The 27,194-nt window shown below is 41.7% G+C and overlaps 1 protein-coding gene across 1 annotated transcript in view; it reads left to right on the top strand.

The window, feature by feature from the left end:
- The window catches only part of myo10 (myosin X), a 247,119-nt gene that overhangs the window by 112,254 nt on the left and 107,671 nt on the right, over window positions 1–27,194 (top strand). Inside the window, exon 4 of the mRNA XM_020466612.2 lies at window positions 24,940–25,127. Coding sequence (XP_020322201.2) covers window positions 24,940–25,127 — 188 coding nt within the window. The remainder of the gene's footprint in view (window positions 1–24,939; window positions 25,128–27,194) is intronic.

The following is a 27,194-nucleotide window of genomic DNA, read 5'->3' as shown; positions in this document are numbered from 1 at the left end:
CACTTGACAGTGAAAAGCACAGGAGGGCGGCCATTTCTAAGATACTGGATCCGGTGTGCCTGGCACCGACGATCATACCACAATCAAAGTCGCTTGTGTCACTCGTTTTGCCCATTTTAACGTTCAATCTAACAGTCACTGAATGCCTCGATGCCTATCTGCTTGCTTTATATAGCAAGCCACGGCCACGTGTCTGTACGAGGGATCCATTTTCATGAACTTGGTCATGTACATAGTAAACTGGCAGATGAGTGTATATTCATTGTTTAGCCGGAAATGGAATGTTCGTATCCTGTATATTTGACTGTGATATGTGGTTGACTCACCTGAAGATGAATGCACTAACTGTAAGTCGCTCTGAATAAGAGCACCTGCTAAATGACTAAAATGTCAAATGTAAATATTATGCATACACACCCATTGCACAGTTGTAACATTTTGCTTCCTTACAATTAAATCTAAAAAGGGATTACATTTAAAAACAATTCTACACATCTACACAACCGTCTCCACATTTTCACTGAAAGAAAAAGTATATAACATTTTCTAAATTAAATCCGAATGATGTAACTTTTTGTATACATTTTATTGTATGTTCAAAAGCTCCAATAAGTTGCTAGTGGTCATCCACTGTGATACAACAGTAACAATATTGAGCCTCTAGCCTGCCTGAGAACAGCTGTATTAATTGATTTTCATTTTCTCTGTCGGGTCGGATTTTCCCACCAGATTTTGTGCTGCGCATAGGGGTTACATATATATTTTATGCACCTAATGGTGAAAGTTAGGATTGTAATCTGATCTTAGATGTGTTTTTAAAAGCCCTACCTCAAGCCCCCATCCTCACTTTAATGTGGGAGTTAAATATACACACATCTGGAACGGTCAAGTTTGCCACTACAACATTTCCACCACTACCGGGTTGACCGGGTGATGTAACACTAAAAGGTGCAGCCGCTGAAGTTTTTGTTCGTGATGGCAGAGGTTCAACCTCAGTCTCGAACTAACCCATTTTCAAACGAATTCCCCTTTTAAATCAGGCATTGGACCAGGTCTACTCTGAATCGTGTCCTTGTTTAGCAGCCAAGAGCAATAGATTGCATAGTGGGAGGGAGATTGACAAGGGCATAAGTTTGTTTGCTTTGACGCTCATTTTTAGAGGCCGGTATTCGGGTGGTAATCTCAGTGGAAGCTTGGCACGGTGGTTGTGGCTATAGCCAAGCTAAGAACCTTACGTTTTCCATCCCCTGATGCAGGCTAGTTAGTGTGTTAGCTTTGGAGCAAATCAAATGCATGAGCTGGCGTGCACCTAGAGAAAATTATTTAGTGTAGAGGTCATGGAGAATGCACAGTGATGCCGAAAAATTTGTGTTTTAACTAATAAATTACTGGGAGTTTATATGTATATAGAGAGAGGGTGTGCGACTCTCTATGTATATATATATATATATATATATATAGCTTTGGAGCGAAACCACAAGAGAGAACTGTACAAAAATGATTTTACTTGAAGACCCAGACCATAAGGCTACATTTGTTAGAAGCAATGTAAAAGGTTTTCTTTGTCTTTTTCACTCAAATGATGAGAGAGAAGTCATGTGATTAAAAAAAATGAAATGTCTAAAGTGAAACCAAACAGTAGCAAGAGACAACTCGCCTCATATTAGAGTAGATACTGTAGATGCAATTTACAGATTTGAGGGCCAAGAGTGAGGGTTGGAATACATTATCAAAGATATGGAAGGGTCATTCATGGCAACACAATTGAAGTTAAGTTATTTCCTAATTCAATTGATAAATGCATGATGACCACCTATGGTTTTGAACTAGAAAATTGAAGATTACTGGAAAATTAAACAGTCATATGACAAGATTAAGTCGCTCAGACAAATTCTTTGATATTGTTGTTGTGGCAAAGGTTTATTTTGCTCATGTGAGAAACTACATTAGATGACCAGAAGTATGTGGACAACAGCTTGTCAAAATCATGGGCATTATGGAGTTGGTCCACCATTGCTGCTATAATAGCTTCCACTCTTCTGGGAAGGATTTCCACTAGATATTACAACATTGCTGCGGGGACTTGCTTCCGTTCAGCCACAAGAGCATTAGTGACGTCGGGCACAGATGTTGGAGCAATTAGGTCTTTCTCACAATCGGGGTTCCAATTGATCCCAAAGGTGTTTTATGGGTTTGAGGTCAGGGCTCTGTGCAGACCAATCAATCTCTTCCATACTGACCTCGACTAACCATTTCTGTATGGACAATGCTTTGTGCACGGGTGCATTGTCATGTTGAAACAGAAAAGGGCATTCCCAAATTGTTGCCACAAAGTTGGAAGCACAGAATCGTCTAGAATGTAATTGTATGCTGTAGCGTTAAGATTTCCTTTCACCGGAGCTAAGGGGCCTAGCGTGAACCATGAAAAACAGCCTCAGATCATTATTCCTCCTCCACCAAACTTTACAGTTGTCACTATCCATTCGGGCAGGTAGCGTTCTCCTTGCATCCACCAAACCCATTTTCATCCGTCAGACTGCCAGATAGTAATGTGTGATTCATCACTCCAGAGAATGCGTTTTTACTGCTCCACAGTCCAATGGCGGAGAGGCAATCTGCAACTCGGTAGTGAGCGTTGCAACCGAGGACAGACGATTTTTATGCGCTACTCGCTTCAGCACTCAGCGATCCCGTTCTGTGAGCTTGTGTGGCCTACTACTTCTCAGCGGAGCCGTTTTTGCGCCTAGACATTTCCACTTCACAATAACAGCACTTACAGTTGACCGGACAGCTCTAGCAGGGCAGAAATGTTGTGAACTGACTTGTTGGAAAGGTGTCATCCTATGACGGTGCCACGTTGAAAGTCACTGAGCTCTTCAGTAAGGCCACTCCTATACAGTAAGATTGCAAGGCTGTGTGCTCGATTGTATACACCTGTCAGCAACGGGTGTGGCTGAAATAGCCAAATCCACTAATTTGTTCACATACTTTTGTATGAAAGTAGATAGCTTATCTCATGCTCTGCATACGATACATTTAGTTCCTCACCTTTGAAAGACTGTCCCTTTTGGTCATTGTGTTATGGTTCTTTTCCTGTCATATCATTCACTTTCCCCACTTGAAAGCCAAAGACAGGACAAGGTAACCATGCCTTTACAAACATCAAGAACAACTTGTGTGAAGTAAGGCGGCCATTTCATATTTTCAAAGCAGAAGCTGTTTCTTGGCTTTAGATACATATTTCTCATCATTATTAGTTGTTCCCTATTTCACCAATGACCATCCCATCTCTCCTAGTCTATCCTCTCGTTTTCCCTGTGCCATTTTTCTGGTAAAACAGTAATTTAGGGCCGAGATGGGACAGCCATGGCAGCCATGATAAATTGATTGGATAATTTTAACCATACGGGACCGTTCAAATATGATTATCGTAACAAGATGGCATTTGTCAAAGGTTACCCAGGCTAATATGTGGGGATGACGACACAAGGCTTCCTTTGTCTCACGCTTGTTTTGCATGGGGAAAATGCAGGGTCAGATTCGTTCATTAGTGTAGACAGAAACATAGATGGGAATGTTGCAACTATTTGTCCTACATTTTACCCTTTTCATGTATTACTGCATTCCATAGGTTGTTTCTCTCAATTATACTGATTTATCCCAAAATGTTCCTTTGTTTGGTCATTGTCTAAGCAGAAACAGCTTGTTGTGATTGACAATGTATGGCGCTGTACTGTACAGTGTATAAAAGCATACAATATCCTGTGCTGGACCTTTATGACCTTAAAGGTCTGGACCTTTATGGCACAGGGTTGTTGGTTCAAGCTCCATTCCACCTGATCCCCCTCTATGGAGAATCTCCATTGAAATAGCTTTTTAGTCTAAGACTAGGCTTAACCTGTGTCTTTGAAACCACCCCTATTTGATTTATATGACAAGGACATACACATTTATAAACATTTCTGTAAATGTGTCAGATTTAGCCAAACATCATTTTTAACTGTTGTCCTTGTGTGTGTATAGAGCTCTTACCTTTAGCACCATCAGATATTTAAACCATCTTAATCCACATGTCCCTTAAAAAGGAATGATTTATTGCCACTGTGCTTCATATGGACAGCCAGAAGCTTGAAATGTTGTCAGGGTTGTATTCCAAAGAGGCAATTGCATATTCTTACATTCCCGTGTTAAAACTGCTCAGTGAACAATATCCCAAATCCCTGCTTTCAGCCAGCTGTCTGTCCTGGGTGCTGTTGAACCTGAATCTTAATGGTCAGTTCCAGGAAGAGGTCTTACAGACCAGGGCCTGAAGTTTATCTCATGCTATTTTGGCACTATTTGTCATGAGTTTTTTCTCCAGTGATAACTGAGTAAGTTGCTAAGTATAGTCTTTACACCTAACATGATAATATAGCAGAAGCTTTGAGTTTCTCAGACCCTGGAAATATTTATAGTGAATGTAGGCTAACTGTTGTTATTACGCTCCAAATGTAGCCTAAGCACTTTCCGCAGAGGTTCTAGTTCTCTGTCACTGCAACGGATTGGATTCATATGGATTCTGGAGAGGTCATTTTTGAGATCAGTGTAGATCCGCAATAAAAAAAAGTTGCAAAATCCATAGTGAGGGAAACATGTATTCTGACAAGCAGTACAACAATTCTTAATGCAATCGCTGGACGAACACTTTTGAAAGCAGTTTTGGCCTTTGTTAAAAAAGACGGGGATCCCAGCTTTCCATTGCTTCCACGATTATTTCTCTACTCCTACAATTGCGCTCGTGCCATCATTTTACAAATGCAGTTACAACCAAAGTTTCAAGCATGGTTTAGGTACAGCTGCACAACATAGCTCTTAAAGGGGCAATGGTGTATTAAAATGGTAATTACTTACTTTGTAATAAAAAATGAAAAAGTGAATAATAATTTATATTTATTAATAATAATAATAAATAACAATAACAATCAGGATGCTATGTCCAATGGGTGATAATGCTTATTGCTGATGGCACATCTGACAATATAGACCATGTATAGGCTATATTTAAACATAATTATTACCAATATGTTACTTGGCTCATTTCTGGAGGAAGAAATTATATTTGAGAGGGTTGTCAGCATAATTTTATTTCCATTCATTTTGGTGTAGAATGTTCTTTTTAAAAAGTCACCAGAACTGAGCTTCTCAGTTCCTTCTACATACAAATTCACCTGGTGAGAACCCTGGACCCCATAAGCAAAGAGACTGGAATTGGTTAAACTCACAGTTTGATACATTTACAAAAAGGACCCTCTTTCCCTAAAAGCATGGGGGTCATGACTTTTCTTTACATGTCCCCAGACACTCGATCTGAGAAAAAGTTTTCATATTAAGATTACGTTTGTTTTGTTTCCATTAACCCCTGGCTCTCCGTCATTGAGATAAACTGAGCGAGCCAGACCTAGCATAGAGCTATGTCACTGGTTAAATTGAGAACTTAACTCAATGGACTTATAAATGGATAATGTAGCCCAAGTGCTAAGTCAATGGAATGTAGTTGAGAATTTAGCATTTGTTTTTAGCCATGATGACGCAGTGATGTCAAACTAACTGTGTCGATAAGTACTCTCCCTCTCATAGTTTAATTTCAGAATGTAGCATTGTCGCTAACACATTGAGGTGAACCTGAGAATTTTGCTCAGTGTTACCCTCAAGTGCTTCAACGTAGCTTCAAAGCGATAAACTAGCCTCATTGCTAATTAGTGGTAGCATTAACACTCCTACACAGTAAGTTCAATTGAGAATGTTAGCTTCAGTGGCACTAACTCACAGGAGTTCGATTGAGAATGTTAGCCTCAGTTCTCAGGCTTTGATTGTAACCAGCTGTGCTGTTGAGTGGTTCCCTTACTCTTCTCCTATGGAGATTTCAATGTTAATCTCTCTCTCTCTCTCTCTCTACTCTCTCCCCCATCAGACATTCACAGCAGGCCATTGGTCAAACAGGAGATTTTTCATTTCATAAGCTTTGGGACAGTTGCATTGAGTGTGTTATTTTTTGTACAACATAGACACAGACAGTGTGTGCCTGTGTGTTTGTTTTTGTGCTGTATATGTAGATTACATTTGTGTAGATGTTACTTGCCAACTTCAGTGTGTGCACGTGCACGTGCACACTTTAATTTATTTTATTTTGTATGTGTAACTGCAGGCAATTACCTTTTTCAGTTACAGTTTGCGCTCCATTCTAGTGGTCACGTTTCAGAACACAGCTGCTTACATTTAGAGAATATATACGACTATTGTCATTGTTCACCCTCAGGTGGGCAGACAGCCTTCTCTGACAGACATTTAATGATGAGACTGATTTAGTTCCCGTATCCCTAAAACAGTAGGCCCATCCAACTCAGTTCAGTCACTTCCATCTTCTATAGTGAGCTATCCGTCTGCGGCTCACATGTGACATACACAACACCTTTCCACATCCTAAGCAAATATAGATTTTTTATAGCCGCCCTAGTTGGCTCCAAACTTCAGGTGTGGCAATTGCCAGGGTTACCAAGCACTTCAACACAGGGTTGGTCAGTTCAAATTCCGGTTAGTCAATAATTAAACATTTGAAAGAAATAGCTTCTTCTCTTCAATATCCTCTGAGAAGTAATTGAAAATGTAAATAAATATTTTCCATTATTGAATTGGAATTTCAGTTTACTTCCTGAATTGTCTAAATTCAATTGGAATTGACATCAACCCTGCTACAACGGCATGGTTGACTGGCTATGTTGTAAGAGAAGTGCTTAAAGTATACCAGAGAGTTGACTATGTCTTCTTGGAGTTTATCCCATTTAAACTTGACCCTTTTATAATGTAGTTAGGGCTTGAGATACTGTATCAGGACTCTACTGTGTGACCATTTTACTCGCATATGAGCCTAAATATTTTGTTCTGCGACCAGAAATGAAGGATTCTAACTTTAATAGCAAATATTTTTCATTGTGCTCCTAAATTTCTTTGTGTGCCCAACATTTTTCAAAAAGGTCAGCGTAGACCCCTGTTTTGTCCCTATACCTCAAACGTTCGATCACATCTCCCTTCTTAGACTTCAAAGCATATTTTGTATCCATGTTTAAGTTCTGAACACATTTATCATGTTAAGGTTTGGCCCATAGTGAGACCATACCTTCAGGTCAATCACGTTAGTCTTTGACTGACGACTAACGTTCTGTGTCTCCTCCATTATCACAAGGGTAAACATTTCTGTATGAACACACACTCACTTCCACACACACGCATACACACACACACTCATATTACCAAACAGACATCTGTGTCTCCCATTTTAAACAAAGACTACAATCCCCCAGCGAGAGATTCCCAGATTCCTTAAAAGAAAGCACCAGTCTTTCAGTGCTGCATGAACACTTATTTTAAGTCTCCATGTCTGTGCTAGGCCATTGATAGATGCAACTGCTAGCTGCCACTCTCAAGTCATTTCAAAAGCACTTGCCTCTAATGGCGTGAACAAATGTATGCTTACGCGCATGGACACACACGCAGACACACACATACAATTGTGCACACACATATACAGAGATACATACACACACACACTTTCTCTCTTTCACAGATATACACACACACCCTATTTACCCTCTTGTAAACTGCCGAGCAACTCTGTGCGCCCTCTCATGTCTTTGCTGAATCACAGTCTCTCTCAGTCGTCTGTGAGTCTACTGACCTATTTCTGGTTAAGGAGGCAACCACACGGCCCGGCTCCAACCTGTGATCACAGTCAGATGTGAAAGTCTTTGTTCCAAATGGCACCCTAGTCCACATATAGTGCACTACCCCATACTGCTCTGTCAAAAGTAGTGCACTATGCTCTCACAGACCTGTTAGGGAATAGTTTCAAGTTTTAATGTTACATGCACAAGGCATTTCATGCCTTTCTTGCAAATGCAAAACCCAACAATGCAATAATCAATAACAATGTAATATTAGAAAACACACAAGAAATATGAATACATTTGAAGAACACAATAACTAAGTAAGTAAGCATACTACAATGAACAAAAATATAAACGCAACATGTAATTTGTTTCATGAGCTGAAATTAAAGATCAAAGAAATGTTCTATACCCACAAAAAGCTAATTTCTTTCAAATTTTGTGCGCAAATTTTTTTACATCCCTGTTAGTGAGCATGTATTATTTGCCAAAATAATCCATCCACCTGACAGGTGTGGCATATCAAGAAGCTGATTAAACAGCATGATCATTACACAGGTGCACCTTGTGTTATGGACAATAAAACCTCTCTAAAATGTTCAGTTTTGTCACATAACACAATGCCACAACACAATGCCACAGATGTCTAAAGTGAGGGAGCAGGCAAATTGGCATGCTGACTGCAGGAATGTCCACCAGAGCTTTTACAAGGAATTTAATGTTAATTTCTCTACCGTAAGCCACCTCCAATGTTGTTTTAGAGAATTTTGCAGTACAACCGGCCTCACAACCGCAGACCACGTGTATGGCGTCGTGTGGGCGAGCGGTTTACTGATGTCAACGTTGTGAACAGCTAAATGTTTGCAGTGGAGTTAAGGTATGTTCAGGCATGAACTACAGACAACAAACACAATTACATTTTATTGATGGTAATTTCAATGCACAGAGATCCTGTGACGAGATCCTAAAGGTATATGTGACCAACAGATGCATATCTTTATTCCCTGTCATGTAAAATCCATAGATTGGGCCTCATGAATTTATTTCATATGACTGATTTCCTCATATGAACTGTAACTCAGTAAAATCAATGAAATTGTTACATGTTGTGTTTATATTTTTGTTTAGTACAGTGGGGAGAACAAGTATTTGATACACTGCCGATTTTGCAGTTTTTCCTACTTACAAAGCATGTAGCATGTTATCATAGGTACACTTCAACTGTGAGAGACGGAATCTAAAACAAACATCCAGAAAATCACATTGTATGATTTTTAAGTAATTAATTTGCATTTTATTAAATGTAATCCAGTTTGTAACAATCTCTTTGAAATTATGTGTAATTCAATGTAGCGAGCTTTGACGCAGCCGTCATACCGCTGAGGAAGGAGACGCGTTCTGTCTCCTAGAGAGGACAATATACAGTTGGGAGAACAAGTATTTGATACTGCCGATTTTGCAGGTTTTCCTACTTACAAAGCACGTAGAGAAAATCACATTGTATGATTTTTTTATTAATTCATTTGCATTTTATTGCATGACAAAAGTTTTTGATCACCTACCAACCAGTAAGAATTACGGCTCTCACAGACCTGTTAGTTTTTCTTTAAGAAGCCCTCCTGTTCTCCACTCATTACCTGTATTAACTGCACCTGTTTGAACTCGTTACCTGTATAAAAGACACCTGTCCACACACTCAATCAAACAGACTCCAACCTCTCCACAATGGCCAAGACCAGAGAGCTGTGTAAGGACATCAGGGATAAAATTGTAGACCTGCACAAGGCTGGGATGGGCTACAGGACAATAGGCAAGCAGCTTGGTGAGAAGGCAACAACTGTTGGCGCAATTATTAGAAAATGGAAGAAGTTCAAGATGATGGTCAATCACTCTCGGTCTGGGGCTCCATGCAAGATCCCACCTCGTGGGGCATCAATGATCATGAGGAAGGTGAGGGATCAGCCCAGAACTACACGGCAGGACCTGGTCAATGACCTAAAGAGAGCTGGGAACACAGTCTCAAAGAAAACCATTGGTAACACATTATGCCGTCATGGATTAAAATCCTGCAGCGCACGCAAGGTCCCCCTGCTCAAGCCAGCGCATGTCCAGGCCCGTCTGAAGTTTGCCAATGACCATCTTGATGATCCAGAGGAGGAATGGGAGAAGGTTATGTGGTCTGATGAGACAAAAATACAGCTTTTTGGTCTAAACTCCCCTCGCCATGTTTGGAGGAAGAAGAAGGATGAGTACAACCCCAAGAACACCATCCCAACCGTGAAGCATGGAGGTGGAAACATCATCATTTGGGGATGCTTTTCTGCAAAGGGGACAGGACGACTGCACCGTATTGAGGGGAGGATGGATGGGGCCATGTATCGCGAGATCTTGGCCAACAACCTCCTTCCCTCAGTAAGAGCATTGAAGATGGGTCGTGGCTGGGTCTTCCAGCATGACAAGGACTCGAAACACACAGCCAGGGCAACTAAGGAGTGGCTCCGTAAGAAGCATCTCAAGGTCCTGGAGTGGTCTACCAGTCTCCAGACCTGAACCCAATAGAAAATCTTTGGATGGAGCTGAAAGTCCATATTGCCCAGCGACAGCCCCGAAATCTGAAGGATCTGGAGAGGTTTCTGCAAACAAAGGTTTCTGCTTTTCTGAAGTATCAAATACTCATGTCATGCAATAAAATGCAAATGAATTACTTAAAAGTCATACAATGTGATTTTCTGGATTTTTGTTTTAGATTCCGTCTCTCACAATTGAAGTGTACATATGATAAAAATGACAGACCTCTACATGCTTTGTAAGTAGGAAAACCTGCAAAATCTTCAGTGTATCAAATACTTGTTCTCCCCACTGTATGTGAAAAGAGTGAGGTAATTTGTTGCTCTCAAGATCAAAATGGGAAGATTAGACTAGACTTGTAGCATGTCTAGCCCAATGTGAGTTTAAGAAAGGCTTCTATGTTCATATGATTAAGTGAGTGTCACATAAATTGATAATATGGCATTGGTTTGGACTAGGAGATGAAATTGTTTACGCTTACACCGGATTAAACACATTTTTGCTTTTATGTATAAATGATCACAATGAAGTGTGCGATACGGTTCTGGTTTAACTGTAAGTGCCGGTAATATAAACATTGCGCTGAAACACTAGAAAGTCTTAATTTTCACTGAGACGTGGGCTCTGGTCAAATGTCTTATCTGGTGGTTCAACTCAATACTGAGGGAGGTTTATGGCTTAAACTATACTTATAAGCCCCTTTTTTGCACTCTGTTGTGGTCTAAACGGCTTCACAAAACCAGGTTGAAGTTTGAGAACCAATATTTGTTATGTAAATATTGCCATCTCAACTGCCATTCACATTTATTTGCATAAAGTGTCATCCAGCCAGAAGTGGGTCAGTCAGTAAGAGGCACATTTGACTGCCTGTCCTCTGGGGTAAAATTTACTCCAACTTCACCTCCTCTAATCCTAATCTTAACCATTACTGGGAAAATACAGAACTTACCCAAAATCAGCATCTAGGGACAACTTCAATCTACACCGTAGAAGATTAGGTCGGGGCTTCATTGGGGTCCAAGGTGACACAGGCATTTAATAAATAATTAGAGGTAGTTGTATATAATGTAAACAGTATTTTTGTAAATAAAGTTGTCTAGCATGACAAGACTCAGACTTAGCAGTAGATAGAAGGGAAAGTTTACAGCTCTTACTCTGATACGAGTCAGATACTTCAGAGATATTGATAGATACATTATATTGTATAATATAAACTCAGAAAAAAAATAAACGTGCCTTTTTCAGGTCCCTGTCTTTCAAAGATAATTCGTAAAAATCCAAATAACTTCACAGATCTTCATTGTAAAGAGTTTAAACACTGTGCTTGTTCAATGAACCATAAATCATTTATGAACATGCACCTGTGGAACGGTCGTTAAGACACTGACAGCTTACAGACAGTAGGCAATTAAGGTCACAGTTATGAAAACGTAGGACACTAAAGAGGCCTTTTTACTGACTCTGAAAAACACCAAAAGAAAGATGCCCAGGGTCCCTGCTCATCTGCGTGAACGTGCCTTAGACATGCTGCAATGAGGCATGAGGACTGCAGATGTGGCCAGGGCAATAAATTGCTATGTCCGTACTGTGAGACGCCTAAGACAGCGCTACAGGGAGACAGGACGGACAGCTGATCATCCTCGCAGTGGCAGACCGCGTGTAACAACACCTGCACAGGATCGGTACATCCGAACATCACACATGTTCACTTTGACAGGTACAGGATGGCAACAACAACTGCCCGAGTTACACCAGGAATGCACAATCCCTCCATCAGTGCTCAGACTGTCTGCAATAGGCTGAGAGAGGCTGGACTGAGGGCTTGTAGGCCTGTTGTAAGGCAGGTCCTCACCAGGCATCACCGGCAACAACGTTGCCTATGGACACAAACCCACTGTCGCTGGTCCAGACAGGACAGACAAAAAGTGCTCTTCACTGACGAGTTGCGGTTTTGTCTCACCAGAGGTGCTGGTCAGATTGAGCGCTACACTGAGGCCTGTACTCTGGAGCGGGATCGATTTGGTGGTGGAGGGTTCGTCATGGTCTGGGGCAGTGTGTCACAGCATCATCGGACTGAGCTTGTTGTCATTGCAAGCAATCTCAACACTGTGCGCCATAGGGAAGACATCCTCCTCCCTCATGTGGTACCCTTCCTGCAGCCTCATCCTGACATGACACTCCAGTGTGACAGTGCCACCAGACATGCTGCTCGTTCTGTGTGTGATTTCCTGCTAGACAGGAATGTCAGTGTTCTGTAAAGTGGTGTAAAACAACCCTAGTGTTTGGTGTTAACAACCAGAGTTGAGTGTGATTGTGTCATTTTTACTCAATGCCCATCATTGGCATATTTCCCAGCATGCTCTATTGCGGGTTGATTTTCAGAATTGTTTGTTGCTTCACAAAGGTATGCTACACAAAGATAAATAACTTTGATATTTCTAAACTAATCCAGTCTGTTAGTATTTGGACTTATTGCAGCCGTTACTGATTGTACCAGTTCCCGTTTAGATGATTTAGGTAGTCTCCATTATCCACCTTCAGTCATTCTGAATGCAGGCTTGCTGGTGATCAAAAGTTCCAATTGTTGGATATCCTCACTCTAGCTGGATTCTAATAGGAATAACATATCACTTTGCAAGCCAGCATAATGTGACTTGCAGGACTGATATGGCCTGTAAATCAGGAGCTTCCAACCACTGTGTTAGGGTACAACTAGGCTGTGAAAAAGGCCTAATGATATATGTGATGTATTGTCATAAAAAAATATGCAAGTAAGACTGGTAGAACTGTTCATGGAGTGTTCTAGGAAGAACCCTTTTTTTTAAGGGTGGATCAGCTTAATATTGCGGAAAGAATGTTGGTTTCAATGTAATTGTCTGCATCATTTCCAATCCCCCATATTTTTTTGGTAAATATATATATCCATACACGCATGCATATATATATATATACACATATATACGTACACATACCTATATAGACATACATACTTTTTTAAAGAATATACTTTTATTATTATTCCCCGCAAACCCTTCCGCCGATCCCCCAATTGGAGTAAACTAATAAATACTTCTGCTTCTACCTTCAATCCATACATCTTATACACACTCTACAGACACAGTCTACTTTACAATAGTTCTCTCTTGTTTGTTCTTAGTCCTTCCTCTATTTCTGATGTCCATCCAGTTTGATTTCTATTTGTAACTATGCTATTTCACAAAAGCTCCGAACCTATATACATTCTACAGATCCCTTATGCCCTACATTGTTTATCTTGTTATTAGTCCCACCCTTCAGCTCCACTCAACCCCTCCCATCTGTCTCTCAACATCATCCATTTCGGATTTCTACTTGCCATATATTTTTCAACTGTGCTGTGATGCTTCACAAAATAATTGAACCTTCCTATTCTCATAGCTTCTACAGATTGTAAATTAAAAATAAACATTTTTGCTAAAATAATTATTATATTATTGATTGATTGACTATGGCTTTTCAAATCACCCAGTATTGCTATCTGTAGTGTTAGTTCTAGGCAAATGTTGCAATTCTTCAGCCATTCCTGGACCTGTGACCAAAAATGAGCTACATATGGACAATACCAAAATAAATGATCTAATGACTCTGCCTCCTCACAGCAGAATCTGCAGAGCTGGGAAGATTGTATCCCCCATATATATAACATTCTATTAGTTGCAAGAATTTTGTATAGTAATTTAAATTGAAAAATTTGAAGTTTTGAATCAGGCGTTGTTTTGCGTATCAATTCATAAACCATGTGCCCTGGAATGGGTACATCGAAAATCTCTTTCCAAATATTTTGCAATTTATATGGCACAGCTGTCAGTTTTTTGGTCCTTAAATGAAATTGGTATATGTTTTTATTTATCACACTTTTCTTTAACCATTTATGTTCTTTAATACAGGGCCGACATACAAGTTCCTTACTTTTTTCCCCTTCTACTTGCCTCTTCCATTTTTGTGGTGATGCTGCAATTAATTGGTTGTAATTTTGGGTAGAGCAGACATTTCCATATGTCTGTGTTAGCTGCATGTGTGACAACTCCACCAGTCCTTTTTATGATATCATTCACTAAATGTATACCTTTTTTAAAAATTTCTTCGATAAATACCGTTTTTTTTTATCAATTAGTATATTTGAATTTAACCACAATATTTGTTGTACTATTTGTTCCGTCCTTTCAGGTGGATTAAATTGAAATTGCAACCAACTTTCTAAGGCTTGTTTAAAAAATAAAGATATTTTGGAGATAATTTCACAACCGAAAGTGAGCAGGTGTAATCTGAATAAAGGGGAAAAGGCCCTAGGAAGAACCCTTGAAAGATAAAAGGGTTCTTGGTAGAACCCTTCATATAGGGTTCTAGGTAGAACCTTTAGAGGATAAAAATGTTATTTGTAGAACCCTTTATTGGGATTTCTACAAAGAACCCTTCTTAGAGGGTTCTAGGTAGAACCATTTACAGAAGGTTATTCTATGGAGACAAACCGAAGAACCCTATATGGTTGTACTTAGCACACTCTAAGTAGAACCCTATATGGTTCTACATAGTGTAGATAGCAAAGTACGTGTTCAGTTGTTATTCTAATGTATATACAGTAGGAAAGTTTGTAGGAGACAGAAATATGTGTTCTCTTAACTATTGCATGATGGGTATTTCTTTGAGTTTTTCGATATGGGTCAAATACATTTCATTTTCTCTCGCTATCTCTTTGTCTATATAGGGGATGTTTAAGAGAAGGGAATTTTGCTTCTGAATGCTCAGCCTCTGATCAATCATCACACACACCAAGGTTATTATAGTTTGTTCTGTTATTATAGTTTGTTCTATTCGTTTTAAGATTTTTATTTGAAATTCAGTTTAGTTTCAGTTAGCTTTCAGATCTGATTTACACATTTTTATTTAGTTAAAGTTTTATAAAAAAACATTTATTTCATTTTTATATTATTTAGTTTTAGTGTTAGTGTTAGGAACAGAAAGTAGCCTAAGTAGCCTGGGTGACTAGGAGCCATTTATGTGTTGTATAGTTTGTGTTTTTGTGGATGTCACTAATTGCCACTGTGGGACAGTAATGCATAAGGTGACGGGTCAAGTCATAGGTTAGGTTATGTTAAAAGGTAGACTCAGCGAGATAACGAAGATGCACAAAGGAAACGGTAATAGTGGGTGGGGCAGGGAATTGCCAGGGACCGCATGATACAATATCACAATACGTGGGTGCCATTACTATATGTATTGCGATTCTCACGATTCTATAGTGGATGTATTGCGATTCAATACTGTGCTTTTATTGTGATTCCATGGTCCAAACATATTGCTCACCATATGTCTGCTGCAGAGGGACGAGAGAGAGCCATGAGAAAATAAGTTTTAAATCAGTCATTTCAATAAGTGCTTAAAAACAAAATTGGCCCCTTATTTAAAACGAAGATAGAGAACCAGTTATGAAGGAAAAATACTGGAGTTTTGTGCAGGTACAGCCAACTATTGCAAAAATAATATTGCGATATTGTCAAAACAATATGATATGGTATATCATCAAAAATTATATCCCGATTTGTAACTGTTTGGATTTTTTTCCCTCATCACTAACAGTGGGTCAATTTCCTCAACAACCAGGAACGTTGAAGTGCGAGGCTTAACTTCTCCACTGTTTTGGTCCCATAGCTATCACGCTGCGTGACGCGGACCTGTGCACATGCGCAGATACTCGTGTGACTGTGTAAGAGCAAAGTCTCGCATCTCACTCATCTCAATGGGCACATTTCTCTGCTCAGATGTTGCTGATGTCTGTCAGATCTTACAACAACTGGATAGGTATTTTACATATCAGAAAACGACTAGGCCGTGTTCCCCTGCTCAGACGCTGCATGCATCAACCAATGGTTGCGTGCCAAGTCATCGACTGTCGTCGACTAACAGATTGCTATAACATATGTGGTTAGCTGATAGGTAAAATAGGCATCCAGGCATTGCAGTGGAACACGACCTGTATCTGCGGTGCTGCTCATCTCCCTGACACACACACACTGGTCAGCTCCAAGTAGGCCCTGTGTGTGGGGAATGGCTCACATCTGTTCTCTGTCAAACAAAACGGAAAATCACCAAATCAAAATCAAAATCAAATGTAATGGTCACATACACATATTTAGCAGATGTTATTGCAGGTGTATCTGTAACGATGTACGCTGAGAATCGGGAAGCAAGTTCAGGGAGTATTTAATAAATTAATGAATAAAGCCAGAAACAAACAGCTCAAGAAACAGCAACAATGACGACTGGGGAAGAAACCAAAGGCAGTGACTTATAAAGGGCAGGTAATCAAGGAGGTGATGGAGTCCAGGTGAGTGTCATTATGCGCCTAACGCTGGTGACAGGTGTGCGCCCTAACGAGCAGCCTGGTGACCTAGAGGCCGGAGAGGGAGCACATGTGACAGTATCGAAATTCTTGTGTTCCTAAGTCCAACAGTGCAGTAGTATCTAACAATTCACAACAATACACAAATCTAAAAGAATGAAATATATAATAAAAATCTAAATATTAGGACGAGCAATGTCGGAGTGGCATTGACTAAATACAGTATAATATTAAAAATAATATACATATGACATGAGTAAAGCAGTATGTAAACATTATTAAAGTGACTAGTGTTCCATTATTAAAGTGGCCAGTGATTTCTATGCATTTGTATTTATTATCAAATCAAATCAAATGTATTTATATAGCCCTTCGTACATCAGCTGATATCTCAAAGTGCTGTACAGAAACCCAGCCTAAAACCCCAAACAGCAAGCAATACAGGTGTAGAAGCACGGTGGCTAGGAAAAACTCCCTAGAGAGGCCAAAACCTAGGAAGAAACCTAGAGAGGAACCAGGCTATGTGGGGTGGCCAGTCCTCTTCTGGCTGTGCCGGGTGGAGATTATAACAGAACATGGCCAAGATGTTCAAATGTTCATAAATGACCAGCATGGTCAAATAATAATAATCACAGCCAGAACAGTTGAAACTGGAGCAGCAGCACGGCCAGGTGGACTGGGGACAGCAAGGAGTCATCATGTCAGGTAGTCCTGAGGCATGGACCTAGGGCTCAGGACCTCCAAGAGATAGAAAGAAAGAGAGAACGAGAGAATTAGAGAGAGCATACTTAAATTCACACAGGACACCGGATAGGACAGGAGAGGTACTCCAGATATAACCAACTGATCCTAGCCCCCCGACACATAAACTACTGCAGCATAAATACTGGAGGCTGAGACAGGAGGGGTCAGGAGACACTGTGGCCCCATCCGAGGACACCCCCGGACAGGGCCAAACAGGAAGGATATAACCCCACCCACTTTGCCAAAGCACAGCCCCCACACCACTAGAGGGATATCTTCAACCACCAACTTACCATCCTGAGAGAAGGCCGAGTACAGCCCACAAAGATCTCTGCCACGGCACAACCCAAGGGGGGGCGCCAACCCAGACAGGAAGATCACATCAGTGACTCAACCCACTCAAGTGATGCACCCACTCACCTGGACTATGAAAGAGCCCTAGTAAGCCAGTGACTCAGCCCCTGTAATAGGGTTAGAGGCAGAGAATCCCAGTGGAAAGCGAGGAACCGGCCAGGCAGAGACAGCAAGGGTGGTTCGTTGCTCCAGAGCCTTTCCGTTCACCTTCACACTCCTGGGCCAGACTACACTCAATCATATGACCCACTGAAGAGATGAGTCTTCAGTAAAGACTTAAAGGTTGAGACCGAGTTTGCGTCTCTCACATGGGTAGGCAGACCATTCCATAAAAATGGAGCTCTATAGGAGAAAACCCTGCCTCCAGCTGTTTGCTTAGAAATTCTAGGGACAATTAGGAGGCCTGGGTCTTGTGACCGTAGCGTACGTGTAGGTATGTACGGCAGGACCAAATCAGAGAGATAGGTAGGAGCAAGCCCATGTAATGCTTTGTAGGTTAGCAGTAAAACCTTGAAATCAGCCCTTGCCTTGACAGGAAGCCAGTGTAGGGAGGCTAGCACTGGAGTAATATGATCACATTTTTGGGTTCTGGTCACGATTCTAGCAGCCGTATTTAGCACTAACTGAAGTTTATTTAGTGCTTTATCCGGGTAGCTGGAAAGTAGAGCATGGCAGTAGTCTAACCTAGAAGTGACAAAAGCATGGATACATTTTTTTGGGGACAGAAAGTTTCTGATTTTTGCAATGTTACGTAGATGGAAAAAAGCTGTCCTTGAAATGGTCTTGATATGTTCTTCAAAAGAGAGATCAGGGTCCAGAGTAATGCCGAGGTCCTTAACAGTTTTATTTGAGATGACTGTACAACCATTGAGATTAATTGTCAGATTCAACAGAAGATCTCTTTATTTCTTGGGACCTAGAAAAAGCATCTCTGTTTTGTCCGAGTTTAAAAGTAGAACGTTTGCAGCCATCCACTTCCTTATGTCTGAAACACATGCTTCTAGCGAGGACAATTTTGGGGCTTCACCATGTTTCATTGAAATGTACAGCTGTGTGTCATCCGCATAGCAGTGAAAGTTACCATTATGTTTTCGAATGACATCCCCAAGAGGTAAAATATATAGTGATATATATATATATTAATGATCCCCATCCCCATCAGCTCCTGCCAAGACAGCAGCTACGTACTCTTCCTGGGTTCCAAACACACCAAAGCACCCACATTACATATAAAACAACAGATACAACAGTGATCAATGTTTGTACTGAATGAGCTAAAGATGAAACAGTACATCATATAACATCCCTACACCATCACATATCCACAACACAAAATGTTCAATACCACCATATAGGGCAGCAGAGTCTACGGTGCAGGGTTGGGTAGCCGGGTGGTATCCGGCTAGTGAGGGCTATTTAACAGTCTGATGGCCTTGAGATAGAAGTTGTTTTTGATGCACCTGTACTGACCTCACCTTCTGGATGATAGCGGGGTGAACAGGCCGTGGCTCAGGGGGTTGATGTCCTTGATCTTTTTGGCCTTCCTGTGACATCGGGTGCTGTAGGTGACCTGGAGGGCAGGCGGTGTGCCCCCGGCGATGCGTTGGAGCAGACCGTATCACCTTCTGGAGAGCCCTGCGGTTGAGGGCGGTGCAGTTTCCGTACCATGCGGTGATACAGCCCGACATGGTACCCTATTCACTATATAGTGCACTACTTTTGACCAGGGACCATAGGGATAGGAATAGGGTGCAATTTGGGAGACAAACATGATTTACCTCTGTGATAACATGCGTCTTGGTGAGAGGTGTAGGAGTCAGGCGCAGGAGAGAGCAGGGATGTCTGAGAAGCGTGTTTAATAATATAGTCCAGCAATACAAAAACGGCACAGACCAAAACCCCAAAACTACGCTCTCGAATAATCAGAAACTCGTGCAAACGCACGGAGGAACAAACACAGTTCCGACACTTTACATACACGTGCGTAATAGCGAAAAAACAACAAACATCAAATACACTCGAGCGCAATGCACACAAGTCTAATCCTGCACGAATTACGGCAGGTAACAGGTGCCCTATATACCCACACAAATCAAAGCAATGAAAACCAGGTGTGAAAAGGAACACAGACAAAACAACCAGAAAAAGAAAAAGGGATCGGTAGCGGCTAGTAGACCGGCGATGCCGAGTGCCGAGCGCCGCCCGAACAGGGAGAGGAGTTACCTTCGGTAGAAGTCGTGACAGTACCCCCCCCCCTGACGCGCGGCTCCCGCAGCGCGACGACGGCCCGGAGGACGAGGCGCAGGGCGATCCGGATGGAGGCGGTGAAACTCCCTTAGCATAGGTGGATCCAGTACGTCCTCCACCGGCACCCAGCATCTCTCCTCCGGACCGTACCCCTCCCAGTCCACGAGGTACTGAAGACCCCCCACCCGACGCCTCGAGTCGGGGGGGGCGGAGGGACCTCCCGCACCTCATCTTCTTGAAGCGGACCAGCCACCACCGGCCTGAGGAGAGACACATGAAACGAGGGGTTAATACGGTAATACGGGGGGAGCTGTAACTTATAACACACCTCGTTTATTCTCCTCAGGACTTTGAATGGCCCCACAAACCGCGGACCCAGCTTCTGGCAGGGCAGGTGGAGGGGCAGGTTTCGGGTCGAGAGCCAGACCCGGTCCCCCGGTGTATACACCGGGGCCTCGCTGCGGTGGCGGTCGGCACTGGCCTTCTGCCGCCCTTCGGCCCGTTTAAGGTACCCGTGGGCGGCCTCCCAGGTTTCCCTTGAGCGTTTCACCCAATCGTCCACCGCAGGAGCCTCGGTCTGGCTCTGATGCCATGGTACCAGGACCGGCTGATAGCCCAACACACATTGGAAGGGCGACAGGTTCGTAGAGGAGTGGGGGAGTGAGTTCTGGGCCATCTCCGCCCAGGGGATGTACTTCGCCCACTCCCCTGGCCGGTCCTGGCAATACGACCGCAGAAACCTACCCACATCCTGGTTCACTCTTTCCACCTGCCCATTACTCTCAGGCTGACCGAGACCCCCAAACGTTCCATGAACGCCTTCCACACCCTGGACGTGAACTGGGGACCCCGATCAGAAACAATATCCTCAGGCACCCCGTAGTGCCGGAAGACGTGAGTAAACAGGGCCTCCACCGTCTATAGGGCCGTAGGGAGACCGGGCAAAGGGAGGAGACGACAGGACTTAGAAAACCGATTCACAACGACCAGGATCGTGGTGTTGCTCTGTGACGGTGGCAGATCGGTCAAGAAGTCAACCGAGCCAACCAGGGGATCCCCAACACCACCGGAAACGCAGGAGAATCAATGAGGAAGAGACTAATTCTCTCCTCATGACCCTCCTGCGTAACCATACCCAGTGGAGCCGTGGCCTCCCTGACTAGCCCTGACCCTAATGGTCGGCTATCTAAGGCGTGCACTGGGAAGGGTTTGTCCAGCTGAATAAGGGGAATCCCTAACCTGTTCGCTAAACAGGGCTGGGCTTTGTTAAAACCCTGGATGGGAGACCAAAGGGATAGCTGTAGATAAACTCTCTAGTCGGAGGTGCTACCCAGCCTATTGGGTATCAACATCCAGCCTATTTGGGTGGCAGGTAGCCTAGCAGTTAGAGCATTGGGCCAGTAACTGAAAGGTTGCTGGTTTGAATTCCTGAGTGGACAAAATTGCCCATTATTTTGGCTACCATGGCTAGAAAAAGAGATCTCAGTGACTTTGAAAGAGAGGTGATTGTTTGGGCACGTTTGGCAGGAGCTTCAGTGACAAAGACTGTTCAACTTCCTGATGTTTCAAGATATGCCATGGCGGCCGTCTAAGATTTTCCACCACCATCAACAAAACACCAAATGATAAAATGTATTGTGGAAGAATGGTGTTGTATCCCTGAATCTACTAGCGCCTTATGTCTCACTCTCTCCCACTTTGGGTTTAATGGTTACATTGAAAGGGAATGGGGATACCTAGTCAGTTGCACAACTGAAAGCATTCAATCGAAATGTGTCTTGCGCATATATCCCAACCCCTCTGAATCAGAGAGGTGCAGGGGGAAGCTTTAATTGACATCTGGGGAGCAGTTGTTGTTGGGGGTTAAATGCCTTGCTCAAGGGCAGAAGTATCTACCTTGCCGGCTCGGGGATTCAAACCAGCAACCTTTCGGTTACTGGCCCAACACTCTTAACTGCTACGCTGCCTGCCACCCCTGTCTATGGGAGAGGTCCTGAAAAGACTATGGGATTTCTCAATTGGCCTCGTTGTGACTCTAAGGGCCGGTTTCCCGGACACAGATTCATTCATTTACCACCACTCCTTGACTAACAAACACTCTCAGTGGAGAATCTGTATATGAAGTGCTTTATATTCCAGGAATATGCTTAGTTTTGGTCCAACCCTAAAACGTAGTTATGTGGACATACAGGTAACTGCCAAAATAAAGGAAACCCCAACATAGTGTCTTTATAGGGGTTGGGCCACCACGAGCCACCAAAACAGCTTCAATGCGCCATGGTGTAAAGTCTACAAGTGTCTGGAACTCAATTGGAGGGATACAACACCATTCTTCCACAATACATTTTATCATTTGGTGTTTTGTTGATGGTGGTGGAAAATCTTAGACGGCCATGGCATATCTTGAAACATCAGGAAGTTGAACAGTCTTTGTCACTGAAGCTCCTGCCAAACGTGCCCAAACAATCACCTCTCTTTCAAAGTCACTGAGATCTCTTTTTCTAGCCATGGTAGCCAAAATAATGGGCAATTTTGTCCACTCAGGAATTCAAACCAGCAACCTTTCAGTTACTGGCCCAATGCTCTAACTGCTAGGCTACCTGCCACCCAAATAGGCTGGATGTTGATACCCAATAGGCTGGGTAGCACCTCCGACTAGAGAGTTTATCTACAGCTATCCCTTTGGTCTCCCATCCAGGGTTTTAACAAAGCCCAGCCCTGTTTAGCTTTGATAGTTGTCACTGACCATAACCCATGTGCTATTGTGAGAATTATTGTTGAGGAATCTCCACTTAATAGATTCAGTGTTGCTGTCAAAGTCATTCCAAATGGTAGGTTCAACAGAGCAAATTAAATGGAACCATATATCATCAATTATGCTATTTAGGCCTATATAGCATCTGGGAAGTCATCAACAGCTATTGGAACTAATGGAACTTACAAGTTAATAATAAATATGTTCGATTCACATCTCAATCGCAACCAAAAATGTAAGTTAAGAATAGACCGACTGGAATTAAATACTCAGTGGCACAGATCGAGCTATCTAAGCAGAAGAAACATCTTCATATGTTGATATTTGGTTGCATTGAGAACCAAACACAATTCAATATAATTTTTGCGATACGGTAAATAGCCTATTAATTGTCGACAAGTTAACAACTAATATGTTGGATTCATCTCAACCAAAAATAAAAGTCAAATAAATAAAATAATAGGATTAAGTCAGTGGCTCGAATCTAGCTATCCGAGCAGTAGATTTACTGGATTACAAAAGTAATATTGAATTGTGTTTGGTTGATAACATAACCAAATATCAACATTTAAATCTCCTTTAATCTCCTTTAAATGTTGATATTTGGTTATGTTATCAACCAAACACAATTCAATATTACTTTTGTAATCCAGTAAATAGCCAAATGTTAAGGCCGTTTTAGAAACAAATGTAACGGTATTTATTTAACCTTAAAATGAGTAACACATCCATGGCCACATTTTGAGGTTACTGTGCCAATAAATGTATTTTTATGTAATCATAGAAAGTGTCTATGTTCAGGATCGCAGGTCTGTGGAAGTCTTCACAATTGCTATAATAATCTGCACAGAATCTCAAACGGCATTGATCACTTGCACCATGTACTTTAATGTAATTTCATCTGCAATCCAGGTTATTTGGAAGTGCTATTAGATGAATCACAGTGATAACACATTAAGTTGTTGTATAAATAAATACAATATATGGCATTGTATTCCCAATTGAACTTCTAAATTGTTGACATTGCAGTGATAACACATTTAGGAGACAACTAAACCAAAAATGAGACCTACATTTTCCTTGGGAATTAGGTTGTGCTTTTAGATGATTGAAAGCATAGTGATAACACATTGGGAATTCAAAAAGCTTCTGGCTGTCTTTTTGAGTGGGTGAGAAAAGGGTTGTAATGTCATTGATCAACGTATCTACCAAATATGACCAAATTCTCCACGTTGAAATGGCGTGGTGTGCTCAGTGTTTTATATTTGATTTTGTGTCATCCACTTGCACCCCAAACATGCTTTCTCACCACAACTGCCTCACCCTCACCCAGTTTATTCTCAGGGTCATCAGCACTGTTAACTGTAATCGGTGTATGTACCGAATTGAAGTATGTAAAGTCGCTTTCCCCTCAGATGCATCTGTGCTTATTCCAAAACGCTTCATTATCCATTACTCATTACCACAGAACTCAGGGAACTGCCACAATACCTTTTCTCTGGCTGAAGAAGTTTCTATTTCAGCACTTTGGTTTATTTGGCTTTGAACTTTTAAATATGAAGCGGCTTTTCATGAAAACTGGAGTAGGCCTAAGAAAATGAAGGGGGAAAGGTCAAATAAACTTAGCGTTGTGTTCTGAAGCTAATCCAGACCTACTGTTCACAATGATGTTGTTGTTCATGTTGGTTTGGAATGACTTTACCTAGCCTACTTACTTTTCCCTCACGGAAGGTTATGGCCGATTGTTATCTTCCAAGGTCCTGGAAAATAAGTTAAAGGTTTTTATGGCCTGTTTTTTGTTGTTGTCTTAAATTAAGTTATCTACGGCCTTTGGGCTATCTGAAAAAAAACTGTTTTTCTCACATTGGAACATGGACAAAGGACTGTTCTCCCAAGACTTCCCTTGTTCAAGTCTGGTCATTCCCTGGGGAGTGTTGCAGACAAAACCTTAATATCATTCCATTCCATGTGAATTATGCAATCTGTTGATGAAAAGGGATATTCTACATGGCTTTTAGATTTTTTTTTCTCAGTAACCATGCTATACACTGCAATGTGGATGTGTGTGTAACCAGGCCAGCGCGGTACAGCTCAGCATGGCTGGGCTTGACTCGGGCTCAGTATTGTGTATCAACCCTATTTCTCTCCATGCGTTTCATGTCCCTTTCCATCTCTATCTTCCCCTACAACAGACATACATCGGCTCCATCCTGGCTGCGGTGAACCCATACCAGTCCATCCCTGACCTATACGACCGGCCGGCAGTGGAGAGGTACAGCCGACACCACCTGGGCGAGATTTCCCCGCACATCTACGCTGTAGCAAACGAGTGTTACCGCTCCCTATGGAAGAGACTGCAGAACCAGTGTGTGTTAATCAGGTGAGTGATGATTGTTATGAGTTGTTGTTTTGCTTGACTTTATTCGGATGCACTGATTGTAAGTCACTCAGTGTAAAAGTATATGCTATGAGGAACACTAAATGACTGAAATGATGTTGGGTCATTTGAAGAGAAATTAATGAGAAATGTGATTGGGTAGGCTGCCATCAGGTGAGAGAATGTAGAGAAGTCATTGGCTTGTCATTTTGTGAGCTGTGAATGATGGGCAATTGACAGTGGTGGAAAAAGTACCCAATTGTCATACTTGAGTAAAAGTATAGATACCTTAATAGAAAGTTACTCAAGTAAAAGTGAAAGTCAGTCAGTGAAATACTACTTGAGTAAAAGTCTAAAAGTATTTGGTTTTAAATATACGTAAATATTAAATATACTAAACTTCACAAGAACCCAAACTAGTTTAGCAGTGAGAGACAAGATCATGCTTTCAGGGAGTTTGTGGGATTCTAACTTTATGTACGGGGGGGGGGGGGGGTGTCTAGTAAAATACTATGTATATCGAGCCACTGCTCACATTATATTAGGAGTTTTTTGTAACAAAAATCTTGAAACCTTTTATTTTTTATTTCTACCAAGAAAAATACAAAACATTATAAGGCGTATCAAAAGTAAATGTAATTGCTAAATTATACTAAAGTATCAAAAGTAAAAGTATAAATCATTTAACATTTCTGATATTAGCAGACAGCACCATTTTCTTGTTTTTAAAATGTACGGATAGCCAGGGGCTGACTGACCAATTGTATGCTGTGAAAGAATCTCAGAAGCCAGTATGTTACCTGTCAATAGAATGAATACGGATGATTGGTTGTTGGTCCACAATTGTCCACTTGTGGACTTTATGCAACTTTATGCCCTTTGGCATCCACAGCGGTCCGATTCAATTTCAAGTCTCAGTCTTGGTGCTCTTGGCTCTGTTTCTATCTCCATGCTCCTTTGGTTCTTCCCGAACATCCTTCCTCTGCGTTTGTAGTTGGCCAACTTTCTCATCCGGCCTCGCGCTATTGTGTTCAGACATACAGACAGACAGGCACTGTTCTCGTCACCCACATCAAACACACAGAGTTATTTTTACTGTTTTGGAATGATAATATTCAGTCCACATTTAGCAGAGAGAGTGGATGCCAAAGGACTTTTTTTCTTGGTTGGATTATTCTTAGTTTTGCAGAGTGAGCAGCTCACTCTGTCAATGCTGAGTTTGAATAGAATGGGATAGAATATTGAGACAGGAGAGCCAATAAGTGTATTAGAGCAGAAGTATAAGAAAATGGTCACATTCAATAGGTACGAAGGAGAGCTATTACCAGAATTTGTCCAATAAGAACACTCCTTTTGGTTTTCCGTTTCATGCTAACTTCACATGACAGATATGGGGATGCCTGGGGGTGAAAGGCCACACATACTGGGCTTACAAATAGTGTTATAAACATACATAGTTATGGGTCATGGAGTACATTATGGCTCAGTTACGCAAGTCCCCATTTAGGTGACACAGTGGTGGCTCTTGTGCCCTTAAGCAAGTCGGGGCATGCTGTTTTAGATACAAGTGCTGCAGTTACCCAGCAATTCGCCCACATTAGTTTACAGCCCTGTTTGACGGCCACTTATGGAAGCCCTGAGATGCTGAGGTAACGAGAGACACATGTATCCTTATAAACTGCTCCTATTCAGAGGTCCTGGACTACTTAGGTTACTTAGGATATGTTCCATAATGGCACACTATTCTCATAGGCCTCTGGTCAAAAGTAATGCTTTATGTAGGGAATAGGGTGTCATTTGGGATGCAGTAATGCAATTACATATAAAACATTTAGGCCTCATAATTGTTGTTATTTATGTGTAGGTGATTTGATTAATTGAGATTCATTTGATACAATTAGATAACTTGTAATAGGGTTGTATGTGACACTGTTCAGTTATATAGCTTGCCACTTAAAGATTGAAATTGCAGGGGAAACTGATTACCAGTGTCATGAAGCAAATGCACTTTTGTTCATACCGTTCATATCAGTCCTATACCATCCATGTTCACATTTATTCCAGCTGTTT

This window comes from Oncorhynchus kisutch, linkage group LG30, assembly GCF_002021735.2.
Source record: "Oncorhynchus kisutch isolate 150728-3 linkage group LG30, Okis_V2, whole genome shotgun sequence".
NCBI lineage: Eukaryota > Metazoa > Chordata > Actinopteri > Salmoniformes > Salmonidae > Oncorhynchus > Oncorhynchus kisutch.
The sequence above is the reverse complement of the archived record's forward strand: the minus strand, read 5'-3'. Positions and strand labels throughout refer to the sequence as shown.